The following is a 17,595-nucleotide window of genomic DNA, read 5'->3' as shown; positions in this document are numbered from 1 at the left end:
GCCTCCTCCCTCCGCCTCTCCTCCATTTGTTCTCGCTCTTTTCACCCCTCACACGCACGCTTCCTCCTGCAGGCGCGCCCCCCCCCCCCCCAACAGCGCTTCATGGGAAGAAGACGCAATGGTTTCCACAGAAAACACAACTTTGGAACAAATGTCAGCAATTAGTTGAAGGTTTCAACTTCCATTCTGGTTGAACAAAGTCTTCAAAAGGTTTAGATATTCTTAGAAAACATTGATGGGGAACATCCAGGCTGTACATGAGCTAATTATTATCGATAATCATCTTTAATCAAAGGGTCTTTCCTCAGGCAATCTTGGAAACAAGAGTTCAAAAAGGCAACTCAATTTGTTCTAACAACTTTATTTTTCAATCATGTTAGTAACAGTAATGATGATTTAGTCAAGTATTTCAAGCCAAACTCTTTTTTTCCTACATACATTTCACACATAAGTGAAGTAACAAAACTAAGAAACTGATGTTAAAAAAATGCTAAAGCCAATATGCATCTACTGTATGACAAGTTCTAAAAAATATATATATCATAAGTGGTGCTGTGACAAATAGTATATTCACTCTGCATTTTTCGTTATAACAGTATTAAGCATGCTAGGAAATTTAATATAGAAACACCCTCACATCAAAGAAATGAAAATTCCAAATTAGATTCAGCACGAGGAAAAAAAAAAAACTAGCAGAAAAATATTCCAAGCAAACTGTAAAGACAGGCCAGATTTTTCTTGATAAAAGAACTTTAGTTTCATTATTAAGTTTGACCGCTGGAGTTGTAGGTTGCGCTGCTGGAGGAGAAGCTGTAGCTGTAAGTGGAGGTGTAATCTACGCTGCCTCTACGAGACCCACTCCTGGAGCCGGCCAGAGAGCCAGCCCTGGACCCAGAGCGAGATCCTGGGTTAGAAACATTATAAGGGCTGCTGATTCCTTTGGAAGACACCGAGGAGGCCTGCAGCATCTTCATACCGTTGCTTTCCTCCACCATGCAGTTGTCCATGGCATCTTTGTAGGAGATCTTCAGTTTTGTCTTGGGACAGGTCAGGTTCTTCTGGTGGCTCCGTGTATCTTGAAGCTTTTGGGCCCCCTGCCCGTCGAGCCAGCCTCTGCGGATAGCCTCCTCGATGGTGACGCGCCGCCCGGACCCAGGTTCCATTAAGCCTCCCGTCAGGTACTGGAACTCCAGAAACCTCTGCCCAGCTTCATAAGGTAGCCACGCCTCCTTCACTGCCTCCGCCACAGACATCTTCCTTTTGATCTTCACGTCTTCAAAGCCGTTAGAGGCCTTCTGGGCGGGTTTCAGCTTGCTCGCCATGCTTTCATCGAGGATGCCCTGATGGACAGCATCCTGCAGCGAGAGTCTCTCACCGTTGGCGGGGTTGATAAGACCACCCGTGCACGCCTGGGCCTCCAGGAGCCTTTGTGCCGTAAGAGAGTCGACGATGCCTCTGCGGAGACCTTCGGTGATTGTTATCTTCTCCAGGGTCTCGGTGTCAAATATAGCCGCCACCGGGCTGTGGTCGTCAAACATTTCGGGTGGAGAGACGGTGATAGAGATGCTGCTGAAACGTTTGCGGACGGTGGGAGAAGATGGCGCCAGCTGCGTGGGGCTGCTGCAGGTGACCATGTCCTCAACGTTGGTGGCTGCGATGGTCATCTCGGTGGCGCTCGTTTTGTGGGTGATCTGATCGGCAAACTGAGTCAAGGTCAGCGCCCCCGCCCGGTACTGATCCAAAGACGCCTGGTCAACGATGCCGCGTTCCAGACAGTCTTTGATGTCATACTGGGTCCCCGTCTTCCTGTCCACTATCACCAAGCGTGAAGTTCCGTCCGAACCCTTGATGGTGATTTCCTCCCACTCGCACTCTTGCTCAGACAGTTCGAGGAAGGTGTCGTAGTCGATCAGCTCTTTGTGGAAGGCCTCCCTCACTGACATTTCCAGCCCGGTGTCCGGGTCGACAATCACAACTCTCCGCTTGCGAAGGACATTGGTTCGGCTCTCTTCTGACTTCTGCAGCTTGTTCTTGTCTTTCAGGGGGAGGAGCACTAAGCCTGTTTTGGCATCTTTGATGCACCTGTCCTTCAGCTGAAGATACGTCAGATTCTCCTTTGTATTGGGGTCAAAAAATCCCTTTGTGTCATCTCCTTCGTACGTCAAGATTTCATTCATCTCCTCATCAAAATATCCTCTTCTATAGGCAATGGACACATCAATACGGTGACTCTCTTTGGGGTCAATAATCCCACCGCTGGCAATTTGGGCCTCAAGAAGGCGAATTCCATGACCTTTTTCAACAAGATCTTTCTCAATAGCCTGGAAGAGGGAGATTATCTTTCCTGTTTCTGGGTCTTTGTATCCAGTTACTGCCTTTTCTGCAGACAGGAGCTTGTTCTTAAACTCTTGTCCTATCAGGCCTCTCTTTGCAGCCTCTTCTACTGTCAAGAAGATATTGTTGACTGGATCAACAACGAAGCCAGACGCTGCTTGGGCCTCAAGAAGCTCCAGGGTGGTTCCTTTCATAAGCAGACCTTCTTTCATTGCCTGATAGAAAGGCAGTATCCTGTCCTTGACCTCATCATAGATTCCTGCAATGCAGGTGCTGCCGTAAAGATACGACTTCAGCTTTTCTTCAATCTCTTTAGTGGAGAGCTTCTTTGAGTCGGTCTCATCGAGCAGGCCCGAGTCAACCAGCTCTTTCACGGGGACCTCCCCACGCAGACCTTTCACGGTCATGGCCTTTTCTGGAGCAGAGAGCAGAAGCAACCCACCAACCGGATCCACCGTGCATGACTTCCTGAGATCAGAATAGGTTATTTTCTCTCCTGTTGCTGGATCCAGGTAGCAAGCAGGTCTTTTGTTCAGTGCCGTGTAGAGATCCTGATCGATGAGATTGCGATCCAAAGCCTGATCCTTTGGAAGGAATACACTCAGAACCGGATCCACGATGCCCCCCACGGACTCTTGAGCCTGCAGCAGACGGAGGGCGGTGTCTTTGTTGAGGCGGCCTTGTTTGCAAGCCTGACCCACCGACAACACTTTGCCAGTGTATGGATCCTTGAAGCCGGTACAAGCAGCTTCAGCGGTGACCAAGGCCTCCCTGTCTTCAGTGTCCACGATTCCTCGAGAACATGCAGTGTCCACAGACATCCTCTCATTATATGCTGGGTCAACTATGTAGCCTGTGGCCGCTTGAGCTTCTAGAAGCTTGAGGGCACTTTCTGGGGTGAGGAGCTTATTGTTTTTGGCCTCCGTGAACGGCATTTTCCCGTGAGAACGTGACACCATGCCTGCAATGACGCCGGTACCTTTCAGGCTCAGCTGGATGTCCACAGCTACCTCATCCACTGTCTTCCTTCCTGTTAAGAGTTGCTCCAGGGTGGCTTTGGTGATTATGCCGCAGTCACAAAGCTGGTGCGCGGTGACTTTGCGACGCACTCCTTCAAACAGCAGTTTGGATGGATCGATGGAGGGCATCTTCTCATTCGTCTGGGTCTGCTTATTCAAGTTGGCCGGTTTCTGCCGAAGCTTCTGTATTTCCCTCTCGAGCGCGTCTCTCTTCAGAGCCAGGTCGGACGCCTCCTTCTCTGAGATCAACAGGCGGTTCTTGTATCGTTCCTCAACGGTTTTCAGCTCCCTCATGAGCTTCTCGATGTCATTTTTTAGGGAAAGCTTGTCTCGTTCCGCCTTGTCCCGGTCAGAATTACACTGCCTAATCTCCCTTTCCCTTAGCTCAAACTGGTTCTTCAGGTGACTAAAGTCCTTTTGGATCCCACTCTTTTCATCCTGCAGGCGTTGTTTATTGCGAATCTCAGTCTCCAGGGAGAGTTTGATGCGCGTGAGCTCATCTTCCAGGCGCTGGTGCCGCGACTTGTCCTGCTCCAGCAGTTTAAGCTTGGAGAGCAGGCTGTCCCTCTCCAGCAACAGCTCGTTGTAATGGCTTTGGGACTGTTGCGCCATCATGGATGTCTGTGGAGAAAGAGATAAAGACAGAATCGTCAGGCCAGACACGCTGCTGCAAACGTATTAACTCGGTTTGTGTTAATATTCCTCATCACTATCTATAATAAAAACAATGTTTGATAGTGGTATTGCCTGATTTCTGAGGCCATTCTTTGTCGTGTACAATCAGATATGAATGTAACTGCACATTTCAAAGGTACTTTTTTTTTCTTCAATTGATTGTTGATCAGGTTTACATTCATGTGAGGCCCAGAGTAGAGCCTACAGCCTATACATACTGTATAGAAAGCGACCAAAAATGAGTTACATTTCATGTCATTAGTACTGCAGAGCTACTGTGGCATCAACCTTTCTCAGCCAAGATTATTCATGCAAAAGCAGAATAGGAGTCAGAGCAAGTATAGACAGCGTAAACGGCCCTTTGACGCAATCAAAAATACCTCGATCGATTGTTTTTGGATTTTTTCTATCTCCTTTTTAAGCTTTTCTCTCTCCTTGGTCAGGTCATTGATGAGGGCCTGGAACTCTGCTGTCCTCTTGTTGCTATTCTGAAGCTGGATATGGAGCTCTGAAATCTGAGTGGCCGTTTCTTCATCTACAGAGTCTCTGCTGTGCTTCAGGGTATCTCTTTCATGCCTAACTGCCCTCAGCTCTTCCTCCAGCCTCAGCCTCTCCTTGGTCAGGTTCTGTGTCAGAGTCTTGAGAGTTTCGATCTCTGTGGTGTACTCATTCAGCTGGCGGCTCCTCTCCTCCAAGGTCTTATACAAGGTCTCGTTTCGCTGGTTGAGCTCAAACACTCGCGCTTGTTCCTGCAGGAGCTTCTGTTTAGCCCCCCTCACTTCTGCCGTAGCTGCTGCCAGCTCCTGCTTGGTCACTTTGTGCTCCCTCGTGCTCCTGTCCAGGGCATCCTGGAGGGCAGCGAGGTCCTGCCCGTGCTTCCTTTCAGAATTTGAAACTTCCACCTGAATAGATTTCAGTTTGGTGATGGTAGTAGTGTGCTCTTTGCATGTCTGCGTCATCCTCTCCAACTCGGCTTCAATTCTCTTTCTGCGGGTGAACTCCTCCTGGGCGGCCTTCTTTTGGTTCTCCAGCTCAGCTTCTGCCCCGTCCAGAGAACACTGGAGCTCCCGGATGCGGCTCTGCAGCCTGATCGAACCCTGCTCGGCTTTGGTTTTCTCACTCGCTTGCTTCTCCAGCTCTATTTTGGTGATGCGGATCTCCTGCTCAGACACCTTCAGCTTGTTGAGAGCCTCCAGGTAGGAGGCGTTCTTCGACTTCAGTTCTGCTTCTGCCTGCTTCGTGTGACTGATTTCCAGTTCCAGAGCTCTCCTCTTTTTTCCTTCCTCCTCCAGATTAAATGTGAGAATGCTGATTTGTCTGGACAGCTCCTGCTTGTTTTTATTGGCCTCCATGAGTTTGAGTTCATCGTCACCTCTTTGCTGCTTCAGGGTTCTAAGCTGGACCTCCAGCTCGCTGCGGATCCTTGTCTCCTGTGTGACTGACGCCCTCTGCTGGCTGACTTCTTGCTCTGCTTTTGCTCTGTGCATCTCGGCCAGAGCCATAGACTGCTTGAGCCTCCTCAGCTCCTCCTCCAGATCTTTCTTCTCAGCGGTCAGTTTGTCAACTTGCAGTTTTACCTCTGTTATATTGTCGTCTTTCTGCTGTGATGCTTTCAGGATTGTGGTCTTGGTGACGTGGATTTGGGTTTCGTAGGTCTGCTTAAGCTGATTAATCTCCTGGCTGCACTGTGCTCTTACCTTGGAAATGTCCGATTCAGCGTTGCGCCGACGTGTTGCTTCCTCCTCTAGCAATAACTTCATCCTCTCCAGTTCACGTTCTTTGTCTTTCACTGATTTTTCCAGGTCAATTTTCACCCAGTTGAGCTCTTCCAGCTCCTTCTGTCTGCGGCGAACGGCCGCCTCATACTCCTCTTGCTGACTGTTGTAGCGCTCTTCTGCCAGCCTTTTTTTCCTTTTTTCCTCTTCCAGCTGGTATTTAATGCGTGTCAGCTGGTCATTCAGGTCTTGCATCTGGTTGTGGGTGCTGTCCAGACTCTCCTTGGTAGCATTTACTTGCAACACAGTGGTTCTTTTCACTTGCTCCAAATCAATAAGCTGGTCTTTTGATTGTGAGAGCTCCAGCTTGTAGCGGGCCAAAGCGTCCTCCAGAGTCTTGTTTTTCAGGTCACGATCCTTAATGTCTTCCTTCAGAAGCCTCAGCTGATCCTCCAACATATCAATCTTGGTGTTTCTAATCTGAAAAGTGCAGTAGTGCAAAAACAATGTTAAAAAGGTTCGAAAACACATTTTACCTTTGCATTATTTGTAAATCTTTCTGCATAAAATAACTTTATTGTTATAAATAGCTGCAACCAGGTCCAACACATACTTTCAGTTCTTCCATGTTCTTGAGGAGCTCCCCGAGGAACTTATAGTAGTCGCTGGATCGGGTCAGCAGCTCGATATACTGCGACTGAAGGCCGGCCACCTGACAGAGTTCAGGGGAATGGAAAATTAATCATTTCAAAAATATAGAATGATATTTACATGAGACGGCTCTAAATGACAAATGCCATCAGAGGGTTGTTTTAAATATCTTATAATGGATGTGCTTAGGGCAAAAAGGTCAAAACCCGGAGCAAGGAGCATCTTCTCAAAGTGACGTCATGACAACTAACTGAAAAACGATGCTTCTCGTACCTCGTGCCTGACGACGGAGGCCGGAGACTGAAGCATTGTTCTCTTGATTGGGATTTTAAGCAGAGTTTCCAGGCCAGAACTGTAGGAAGCCAACTGCAGCTCATAGTCCTGGAAATGCAACAGTGGTCACTCCATTGTGTCGGGTGAAAACAATGTGTCCAAGCTAAACATGTAAAATGTTAGCCGCACACCTTGATGGACGTAGCGCAGGTGTCTGCAGTCTTCTGCACATCGTCCACTCTCTCCTTCTTTCCTTTAATTTCTGTGTGAAGTGCCTGTGCAGAACCGGTACTGTTAGACTTTCCAAAATATTTATTTATTATTCCAGTAGTAGAATTACTAGAATTGTCTAATTAAAAGGGCAGAAACTTTGGGCGACGTGTTATTGCTATAGAGGGAAAAGGAGGACAACGTGCCTTCTGTTGGTTGAGGTGATCCATTAATTTCTGGATGTCAGTAAATTTGGCCGTTTGCAGGGTGTCCTGGCGCTTCCTGGCATTGTCAATCCACTGTTCCAGGGAAGTGCTGTTCTGTTGATAATGATCCAGTTGCTTCTCCTGTTTTTCCAGGTCCCACAGCCTGGAAAGGAAAGAGTGGGAGAGGGGATATTTTAAACACATTTCCTATCCGGGAAACAAGGACGCACTGGAAAAGTATTGCACCCACCGGCTGTCTATCTGTGTTTGGATCCGACGCCAGCGGTCACACAGCTGACCCACCAGGTCCGAGTACTTGGACAGGTCCACGTCACACTTGTGGAAGGACTCGGAGATCTGACCGTTCCAGTGCAGCGCTTTAGCCAGGTCGGATTCCAGCGCTGTCAGCAAGTCTCGTTTTTGATCGAGCTCATTTTTCATTTGCTAAAACAGCAAATAGAGACATATCCTTAAAAATAGGTTCCATTCGTTATAACACTGGATGGAGGTGTGACAAACCTTCAGAGTGCTCTGGTAGTTCGCCATCTCTTTAAGATCTAGAGAGCTGGTTTCCTTCTCTGTCAAACGAGTCTCGTTGACTTTAACGATATCTTCGGCCTGGAGAAGGTTCTGGAGCAAGGATTTGAGCGCTGACAGTCTGTCAGAAAGACACATCCATCACATTAAAAGTGCTCTTTATCCTGCTCGTTACCTTCTGTGGTTGACTGGATACAAAACCAATTACCTTTGAAAGTAGATCTGATTGAGGCTCTGCAGCAGCCCCAGTTTTTGGTTGATGATTTCCAGTTCAGTCTGGAGGAACTTGGCCTGTTCAGAATCGGGCGGTAGTCCGTCCAGCTTCTTCTTAATCTTCTCTCTGATTTGCAGGTACTCGTCATAAATGGAGTCCAGCTCTTCGTGCAGACTCTAGAAGCAATTAAATATAGAATAAATCAGCAAATGAGCCACAAATAAATGGCAATATGAGCGACATTTAATTAATTTGTGACCAACCTGGAGCCTCTGGATGTGCACTGAGCATTGGTGGACGCCGTTCTCCCCCAGGGGGACGTGAAGGTGACTGGTGAGACCCGACTCAGCCAGCTCAAGTCTGCGCCGGAGCTCTTGCAGGCTGTTGAGCAGCGTGAGGCTTAAGGTGGCGCTGGTAGAAGGCGGAGGCTTGGTCACAGGCTTGGCGACCTCCTGTTTCGGAACTTCGACTTTGACCTCTTCCTCCCCTGTTTTAGTTAAAGGGGAATTAGAGCGAGAACAACAGCATCACTGAGACTAGAGACATTTTCACTCACGGTAAGAAGGCAGCTGGATAATCAGCGTGTCGTAGTGGCTCTGAGCTTTATCAAAGTGGCCCTGGATGGTCTTTTTGTCTTCTTCCCCAAACATCTCAGAGCCCTGGCTGCTCCGCAGGAACTCTTGGTAGTGGGTCTCCAGTCTTTTGATGATGCTGCGGTACTCCTCAGGACGCATCTTGGACAGCTGCCAGTGGAGACGAGTCGGGTTAGTCGGCAGTTTAAACCCAACACGCTGCACACGAAGGCTCCTGTGTTTGAGAGCTCACCATGCTGACAGTGAGGGAGTTGATGTAGCTGATGTCTTTGAGGCAATACTGCCATGAGATGAGGCTCTTGATGTTGATGTACAGCTGGTTCCAGATGCTCATGATTGCCTCATAATACTGCTCATTTCTATGAAATGGCACAAAAAAAAAAAGAAGGTTTGTCTCACTTCCTCTACTGGTACGGCACATAAATGCCGTCTTCCACAGTCTCCTACTTGCTGGCGAGGCCGATGCTGAGCGGGTTCGGAGGGGGGATTAACAAACACACGGAGGGGATCAGCATATCCAGACCCCCAGGTCCCGTCACAAGCCACTTGCTGCGCTGCGAGTTGTCCTTCAGAATGCCCTCGTTCCCTTTGAGAATACCTTTCTGGAACGCAGAAAACAAACAGGAAGGACAGAATGACATTATTTCACAGCCCCTTTGGGCCCCTGTGTGTTGTTTGGTGCGTGGGAGGAAGCAGGTATCTCACCTGGTCTTGTTTAAAGTCACATAAAGCCTGCACTATGACGGGGCTGCTGCTCCTCTCCTCCGGGTTGCGAGATTTCAGCCTGACGATGTTCTTGGATTTGTTGACCAGACTTTGGACCTGTCTTTTGTTCTCCATGATTCGCTCCTTCTCTTTCTGTAAAACAAAACAAACCCCAAATCTGTGTTGTTATCTGTCGACAGCTATCGTTCAGGGCCTGGAACTCTACACCCACCACAAGCCTGAGTCAGTTCACCAGACATACTGGACCGATTTCACAACCACATCACTCAAGAACAAATTGCTTTCTCTGCCAAGGCGGCTGTGTTTTGTTCCACTTCCTGGTATGTCAGCGTTCCAGAGGGAAGAACGAGTGACCTCATTTTCAAGAAACATGGTACGACACGGGCCAAATAAAGGCGCCAGTGTATCTGAGACGTATAGCATCACTGGCAGGAAAGGTCAACGTTTCTGGCCCGTATCACAACCTTTGGACCCGAACGCAGCAGAACCAGGCATCCATACCTCCAGGTTTTTCAAAAGGTCAGTCAGGTTTTCCAGCGGGGTGTTCTTGTTGCAGGTGAATTTGCTCCGGATGGACTCGTGCTCCTTCTGCAGCTTCGTGTAGGTCTCATTGGCCTCCTTGAAAAACTGGGGGAGGCAGAAACTCAAGTCTTCACAAGGTTCTGTTGTCAGAAAAGCCAGTGCTGGATCGAGCACTTACTTGGCTGTAGGCAGCGTTCTCCTTCAGATGAACATGGATGCACTTGGTGATCTGGAGGAGCCAACTCCACTGCGTCTGTAAGGTGTCCATGTAGGCCTGGACGGGCACAGAGAGTCAGCAGTGACGAGAGGATCGTGTTCCGCTTATCGTCATCAACCAAAAAAAAAAATAGGGAAATCTTACTTGAATTTTATCTGAAGCAGGGTGGTTGTTGTTCAAGAGACCATCTGCTTTCAGTTTCAGCTTGTTCAGCTCCTTTTCTTTCTCCTCCAGGTCCCTCATCAGACCCTGTCGAGGGAGCGAGGAGCAAGACTTTTAGACAGTCCTGAGTAAGAACCCCAGCCCTGAACCCAGGGTTCAGCCTTACAGAGTAGCTCTCCTGCTTCCTGGGAATATACTGGTCGATGTTCTTGTCTCCCCAGTCAAACACCAGCTCCTCCTCCTCTCTCTCGTTCACCCACATGATGGCCTGGGAGATTTCCTCGATGATGCTCTGAAGCTCCCGCAGTTGACTCACGCGGTTGTGGGACATTTTCTGAGACAGATGAGGGACACGCGTGAATTATAGTCCCAACTAACAGCACTGTGTGAGGCTGTCGTGGTCCTACCTGCAGACTGTCCCATTCTTGCTCCAAGACGGAGAGGTTGTACCTGTCCCCCTTAGCATTCTGAAGAGAGAGAGAGAGCTTGTTGCAAATATGTGATGACCATTTTTCTTTGACCAATACAAACCACAGCGAGAGCACTTACTAGCTCATCTCTGGCACGTTCGACTTCCTGGCTCCTCTGAAGAGAGCTGTGGGTTCGGTTGTGGGTCGCGATCTGCTTTTCAATGCTGGCGGAGTCGTCCCCCCACGGAGCCATCTCAATCATGCGCTGCAAATACGCGTGATGCGGTGAGAAAATAGAGCTCAGCTTGGAAGAAATTACATCTCTGACTACTTTGAACACCTTCAAATTAAAAAGTCTTGGCTATCTTAACACAAAGCTTTAATAAAGATGCAGGCAAAAATATAAAACGCTTTACTAAAACTGTTATTTGAGGTAAATATATGATGGAGCTTTTGTTTTTCTGATTTAAACGTTTCTCTTATTGTCTTTCACTGCTGGACTTTACGTCGTTCTCCTGTTTCACCTCTAGGTGTCAGTATAAGTCCAGTAAAGCGCGCAGGAATTTGGCCCGAGTGTTCCCCTCTTGTTTACAGCCTCCAGCCCAGATAAGAACAGTAAATCAACCCCAGCCAGGCCCTGGTCTGTGAACAGTTCTCTCTCTCTCTCAGGGCTTTTGTCCTGACACCACTCCCCTTTCCTTGATGGGTGCTCATCTGGAACTCACAAGATGGCCGTTAAAAGACTCAGCAGCACAGCCAGCGTCTATAAAAGTTACAGAACAATGCTGCTACTGAAGCAAAGTCGCCTACACTGTGGTTGTTTTTGCTACCTCAAATGAAAGGAGCTGTATGAAACAACCCTGCAATGGTGACAGAATAGCTTTTTTTTAACATGAGTAGGAGGATTAAGGAGACGCAAGAAGGGCGTTTTCCCATGAACTTGTCAGAAATGTGCAGAACTCCCCTGTCCCATAACGACGGAGTGAGTGGAGGGTGTCAGATTTCACACTTCTCCACTCTTACTTTTTCTTTCTGCTTCCACAGCAACCTTATTTGCCCCAGTCTTTTTTTTTCTTTCTAGAACAGTTCTCTTTGTTTCGGTCGCGCCCGCGCCTCCCTCAGCCTCTCTTTCACTCACGGATCAGGTTTTGGCAGCGGGACCAGATGGCTTCAGTTACAGAAGGTCAGAATAAGTGATAGGGTAAGTGCATCACCCTCCACCTCTCCTCCGTCCCGTCTCACAAAGGCAAAACATTCACAGTGACACACCATCAGAGCCAAAAATAAACCCAAAAGTGGATTCAGACTGATAACATTATAAGATGATTAATACGATCCCTTCATTCTAAATAGATATAACTCATCCATATTTGGTGGAAATAATCTGATATTGACTAAAATGTAATTTTAGTATCAACAATTTTTATGACACATGACAACACAATTGTTTCTGTATAGCCGTTGCTAAGGTTAATCTATATGCCGGCCGTTTCAAGACATAAATCTCAAGAGCAAAGTGCATCAATAAAACACTGGAAGGTGGGGGGGGGGATTCTGGGAAATCTCTCATTTCCTAGCATTCCAAAGGAAAACATTGCTAGCTGACATTATGCTGAAACAAACAGACTCAAGTGCCTTTTTACAGAAATTCCCAGAGCAAATAATTGGTGTTGTGCAGCAGAGGAGGGCGGGGCCTCTGATGGTTAACCCAGTTAACCCATGACTAAATCTTGATGCGCTTGCGGGGGGTCTCCCGTCCACAGATCACTTATGAGATCCTCTCACCTTCTGTTGGGAAATCCAGGCGACGGCATCGTTGAAGACCCTGCCTCCGTCCAGGGAGCCCACGCTGCCACGGGTGCGCCTGATGGTCATGCCGCCCATTATCTGCTGCTGAAGAGCCATGAACATGTGCTGGAGCTGTTCCACGCTGCAGCGAAATAAAAATAAAAAGGAATTCAGATGATGTGCAAATGTTGATGCTGTTCGTGAGCTCGTGTTTACAGTGAGTGACGCTGCAGGCTGGACCACTCATGTGTTGACAGTCATGAATGAACATCTAGACGGCTTCCTGTCTCACCTCCTGTGGATGTCCGTAGGGACTCGCAGTTGCTGCAGCTCTCTGCCGTAACCCTTCAGCTGCTCCATGGACTCTGCACCCAGCATCAGCATCTTCTCTGCCTCCATGACAGGCCCCCCCTGCCAAATCAATAGGGACACTCAGCTCCCGACACCCGCCGTGTTTTCCCATCAACTCAATTAGATGAAGCCAGCAGACGGGAGAAACCTAATTAACCACAGGAACCGCCTCACAGACAAACACAGGCCATTATTGATTGCGTATTACTCTAATAACCGTTTCACCATCACAAGTCTAGACTTGCCATCAGACCTCGTGGTTCCTAGGTGCATCACTCACCGTCTGCAGGATCATCTTGGCCCTCTGCAGGTATTCCTGACACTGGTTTGTGAGGAGCACAGCTTTCTGCTGCATAGGATGCACGCTGCACATGGAAGAAGCGTCACATCTTTGAATACAGCGGGCAAAAGGAGCAAGGATGCACAATGGGTCATTCAATAAGTATTTAAAGCGCACATAAAACGAAATGAAAAGCAAAGAAAGGGCACTGTGAAATATAAAAAGAAACCACTTTCATCAAGCCTCTTTCACATGTAATGGCAACATTATGACGTGTAATAACAGCTGGGGGGAGGGAAGGTGTGTGCTCAAATGAATTAATCGTGTCCGGCAACAGGTGGGCTGTGATAACTTCAGTAAGTGCTTTAATACACACAGAGATCGGGGCCAGAGCTGCTTCTCGAGCGGCCCAGTAAACCAGCAGCTCCGGCACTTGTTTTTAATGGCGTGTGTCCAGTTAGTCCGGAACCTGCTCAGCTCGACGCCGCGGTTAAAAAGAACGACTTTAACCTCCGGGGACACGATCAAAACCTGCGTGTCCTTCATTCAAATGCCACTAAAAAATAACAACGAGTCGAAAGTTTGAGCCTGCAGGTCCAACACCTTAAGTTCCGAGGCTATCGTGAACGCAGCACAGAGCAACAGGTGCGTTTTTTTCGGATTTAATTTGAATTCTAGATGTAATTTGTACCTCATTGCACCTCCTGGGCTCACACCCATGCTGACTTTCGGTCCCCCGAGCCCCCCGCCGGGCATGGAGGTCCGGGAGAAGGTGGAGGAGTAGGCGTAGGCCCCGCCGTCCGCCGCCTGGAAGTCCCCATGGAAGCCGTTGCCACCGGCGAACACGTCGTTCCGAAAGCTCGAACTCAGGTCCTGCCGGGAGCCGCTCCTGGGGCCGATGGTGTTCAGCCGGGTGTTGGAGCCGTAGGTGCTCATGTTTACGGAGTAGTTGTGTTTATGGGAAAGAAGCGTTTTGTCCCGGGTCCATCCAGAGGCAGAAGTCCAGGACTCGCTGCGCGTCCTGTTGCGCAGATGAAGGTCTGCTGAGAATAGACGGAAGCTGCTGGACGCGTTTTGGAGAGAAACCACACCTTGATCTCGATCAGCCACTCAGTTCACGCCACTACGGATTCTGCGTAATCAGCGACGTTATAGCCACAGTTTTCACTTCTTTATTATTTTTTTCCCTTATTTCTCATGACGTTATAATTAGGGCAAAACATGCGTAAAATGCATGTGACGCTTTTGGGCTTGGCTGACGAGCTTGTCACCTTACATGAGAGGAAGGAGGGGGTTTTACTAGCTAATCTATGGACAAAAACACATAATAAAGTCTAAATGCTACAGTAGACACACCAGATTGGCGAAAAACAACAATGTGACGTGACTGTGTGCACCGTGGAAGACAAGGGAATGGGGGGAGCTCATTAAATTGTCAGGTTATATGAGGAAGAAAAAAGAAAACAAAAGTATTCCTAAAGTTGATGAGACACTGGGTAATCTGGGGCTTTCACTCTAAACTGGAGACCAAACCCAGCAGCTCGGCACAGATCAGGGCACAGATCAGGGCCGGGACAAAGAGAGGAAGACAGGAACTGAACCAACAGCCTCTCGGAGCTCACGCCCCAGACTGGAATCTTCACTCCATTCCTAGGACTTCAAACGTCTTGAGTGCACCTAACAGAGTTAACACAGTTTGTTAAGTATGTACCGTATGTTAACAGACATACACACATTTATGCTGAGTGTCAGCTATTATAACATTTCCTTGAAAGACCAGCTTTGCAGATGAAACACACCCAACCAAACAGCGTCCAAGAGCTCAGATGGTTTCTCTTCAAATTCTTTTATTGTGAAACTGCAAGACAGAGCATGTAGTTATTTCACAACTCATTTTTACGAACGCGCTCACACAGCAGGCGGGAGGGGACCTGGACCGTGGGACAGTGAACCGGCTTCATAATGGGACCGTTCAAATTAAACAGAACAGACGACAGGGGTTGGTCTCCTGACCTCTGACACATTCAGTCATTTGCAGAGAATGTTGAAGAGGGTTTTTTTTTCTTGTCCCCCCCATTTTAAGGCATTTGCTGTCAGGTTAAGGAGTGGCAAATGCTGAGGTTTTTGTCATGTACTGATCCTCTCCTGTCAGTCACTGGATCCTCCCTCTGACCTATCAGCCATTCTGCCTCTCTGTTTCTGCACTACATACTCAGCGTGCAAGAGTAGACAAGTAAAAGCACTCCCAAACAGGGAGGTAAATATTTAACTTGACGTTTGCTTTCTGGACTGAGGGTCACTTCCGGCTACAAACAGGTGATCAGGGTTTGGGTTCGTTACACACCAGCCTGACAACAGCCGCCCAAAACAAGTGAAAACAGAGTCTAAGACGGCAGAATTAACACGTGATTAACGCCTTGGCAAAGGTGAAGGCAGTCCAAACCTGTTTGTGTGTGATATCAGTTCCAGACTTTCACCAGACAAGCGTGACGGCTGGTTTAGTGACTAACCCGGACTGGTGTCATCGTGTCCAGTAATAATGTTGGGTGTTCACATTGATGCTTCCCCGCAGCGTTTTTCCACCATTTCAAAAACGCTCCGTCTCTGAGATGGGATGAGTAGGCAGGGAGATCTGCAGTAAGCCTGCTTAAAACCCCTGAAATCCTCTCAATATTGCAGAGGAGTACACTTTCACCCTGATGTGGGAAAAAAACCAACAACCAGAGGCAGTCGTATAGTGATTTTAAAAAACAACAACCCTCTTTTAAGTCAGCCGCCGTTCTTACCTCATGTATTTGCTTATCAGGCGGATTAACTTTTAGCAGAATTTGTGCATGATTGTGTATCTTTGTGGTATCTTTTCTACCCAGCCCACTTTCATTCTCTATCTCAGGTGAAATTACCCCCCATAAAGGGTCAGGGCAGGTTAGGGAATTGTAGAGGTAAAGAACTGTATTTCCAGGACTTTGGAGTCATTTATGCCTTGTCCCCAGGATGAAAGCAGGTGGGCCACACCTCTGTATTTGAACCATGTGTAACCAATCTGTCCATGAAGGAGACAGACAGACATTGAGGGGTGTGTCCAGAATAAACCTGAAGCAGTTGCTAGGGAGGATCCAAAGCCGATTTGAATGCTAACAACCAGCACGGTGAGATAGTGGGACCGTACAAGGGTCAACTGGTTTCTGTTGACACACAACCACATGAAAAATTCTACATGCACACTCTGGAAGGGAAGGCATTGTCTGCATGTCTAGTTTTCGTAACGGAGCCAGATTTAAAATAAGACTGTTGACAGTCGCTCAGTAGATTAACAGACAAGTGAGAAAATAACTTTTTTATTAAACGCTGATTCATTCAGAAAACAATCTTTAGTGTGGGGCTGTTGGCTTTTACACACATCATCTGGAGAGCTCGAATTTTAAACGTCCAAGAAAGATATTGCAGCATTTATATCGAATTATCAGTTTGATTAAAAGCCCAAAAGAAGGCGGTGTTGTTGCACCCACCGGCCTGCAGGGGTCAGCAGTGTGTAACAGGAAGCAGCCAGGGGCTGGGGCCCTTTCCTGTTTTCCCTCCGCAATTATGACTTCAAATAAAGACATTTAGTTCATCAAGCACATGACAAAGTAAACATCCTCTTTTGCAGGAGACATAGGGCTTGATAATGATATTACAGCTGGTTTCACCGCTTCAAACGTTGCGGGGGGGGGGGGGGGGGGGGGGTGCACTTGCGCATGACGACCAGGAGGGTGAAGCACTGAAGCGGACTGAGACTCACCGCAGACGGACGCAGGCTGGAACAAAGGCCGTTTAAATCCAGCACCACCCATTTTGAGCACATCTATACATCCTCGTGACCATTGCTCAAAGTTGATTTCCAAGCTTCATTTTGAGATTCGAAAGCAAGTCTGGAAAAAGTTATTGGAATAAGGATAAAACCTTTTGTCTAATCTTTAACACGGCCGATATGAGCAAAAGAAGCAAAGTGCAAAGTTCAGTGTGCTGATAGAAGCCTGTAGATTCACATGTTTACATGAAATGGGAGCGGTGTCGGATAGATTAGGGACTTTTCGGAAGGTGATAAACGATTATTCTAAATAGCAGTCAGTCATTCTTCAATAGGGTTTCCACAAAATGTTCAGAAAGTCTCGGGACTATTTGTTCCTTTTGTTTTGTACTGGTGCTGTGTTCAACAATTAGCTTCCTTTGGAACTTTGGAGTTTTATTTTTACAGCATTTGTGTTCCGACTCTTTTGCTGGCATCTTTCTAATCCTGTTATAGAATCTTTTTGGGAGGTTTTGTGCCTTTCAGAAGTCAAACACACGCGTTCTTATGCTGAATAAGGACACCAAGTCGGATTATCATCACCATGGCAACCAGCACTTAGCTCTCAGTCACTAGGACTTTGAATATTCAGCAGAATCAGGATGCTAGGGAAGAACAGTTGCAGGAAAACTCCCTCCTAACAGGAAGGAACCTCGAGCAGGTCCGGGCTGGTCTGTTCGTCCTGGACTGTTTCACCAACTTGTCTCTTCTGATGTCAAACATAAAGTAACAAACAGCCGAAAACATGACTCAGCACATTGAATTTAGGATAACTATCCCGTGCACATCAGCAGTGGTGGAGGACTAATCAGTATCAGTCTGGAATAACCAGCGGAAGTCCAGCTGCAGGAAGGAACCGGGCTGAGATGATGCTGCAATTCTG

General features: G+C 47.7%; 1 protein-coding gene across 3 annotated transcripts; it reads right to left on the bottom strand.

Moving 5' to 3' along the window:
- Positions 1–345: 345 nt before the first annotated feature.
- On the bottom strand, positions 346–13,952 carry LOC101063843 (desmoplakin-like). Of its 3 annotated transcripts, none has more exons than XM_029830969.1 (24): positions 13,575–13,952; positions 12,884–12,992; positions 12,545–12,663; positions 12,250–12,394; positions 10,604–10,729; positions 10,462–10,521; positions 10,221–10,388; positions 10,037–10,141; positions 9,854–9,949; positions 9,655–9,780; positions 9,133–9,285; positions 8,875–9,029; positions 8,660–8,786; positions 8,391–8,577; positions 8,098–8,321; positions 7,829–8,010; positions 7,603–7,741; positions 7,334–7,527; positions 7,084–7,246; positions 6,859–6,942; positions 6,668–6,775; positions 6,357–6,455; positions 4,409–6,223; positions 346–3,974 (listed from the first exon to the last, which is right to left on the bottom strand). In XM_029830969.1, the coding sequence occupies exons 1-24, from the start codon at positions 13,817–13,819 to the stop codon at positions 765–767; spliced, it is 8,139 nt and encodes a 2,712-aa protein (XP_029686829.1). In that variant the 5' UTR covers positions 13,820–13,952; the 3' UTR covers positions 346–764. The 3 variants fall into 3 exon arrangements, with proteins under 3 accessions (XP_029686829.1, XP_029686830.1, XP_011617133.2); XM_029830970.1 differs by having other exon boundaries at positions 5,726–6,223; XM_011618831.2 differs by having other exon boundaries at positions 12,884–12,968.
- Between the last annotated feature and the right edge of the window lie 3,643 nt (positions 13,953–17,595).

Source organism: Takifugu rubripes, chromosome 22, assembly GCF_901000725.2.
Source record: "Takifugu rubripes chromosome 22, fTakRub1.2, whole genome shotgun sequence".
NCBI lineage: Eukaryota > Metazoa > Chordata > Actinopteri > Tetraodontiformes > Tetraodontidae > Takifugu > Takifugu rubripes.
Note: the sequence above shows the minus strand (reverse complement) of the source record. Positions and strands in the feature narration are given on the sequence as shown.

Excerpts from the sequence above, each read along its gene's own strand:
- LOC101063843 (XM_029830969.1), bottom strand. The coding sequence starts at position 13,819 with ATGAGCACCTACGGCTCCAACACCCGGCTGAACACCATCGGCCCCAGG. Across the intron at positions 10,522-10,603 it reads AACGTGCCAGAGATGAGCTA|AATGCTAAGGGGGACAGGTA; the intron begins GTAAGTGCTCTC and ends CTCTCTCTTCAG. Across the intron at positions 6,776-6,858 it reads CCTGCGCTACGTCCATCAAG|GACTATGAGCTGCAGTTGGC; the intron begins GTGTGCGGCTAA and ends TTGCATTTCCAG.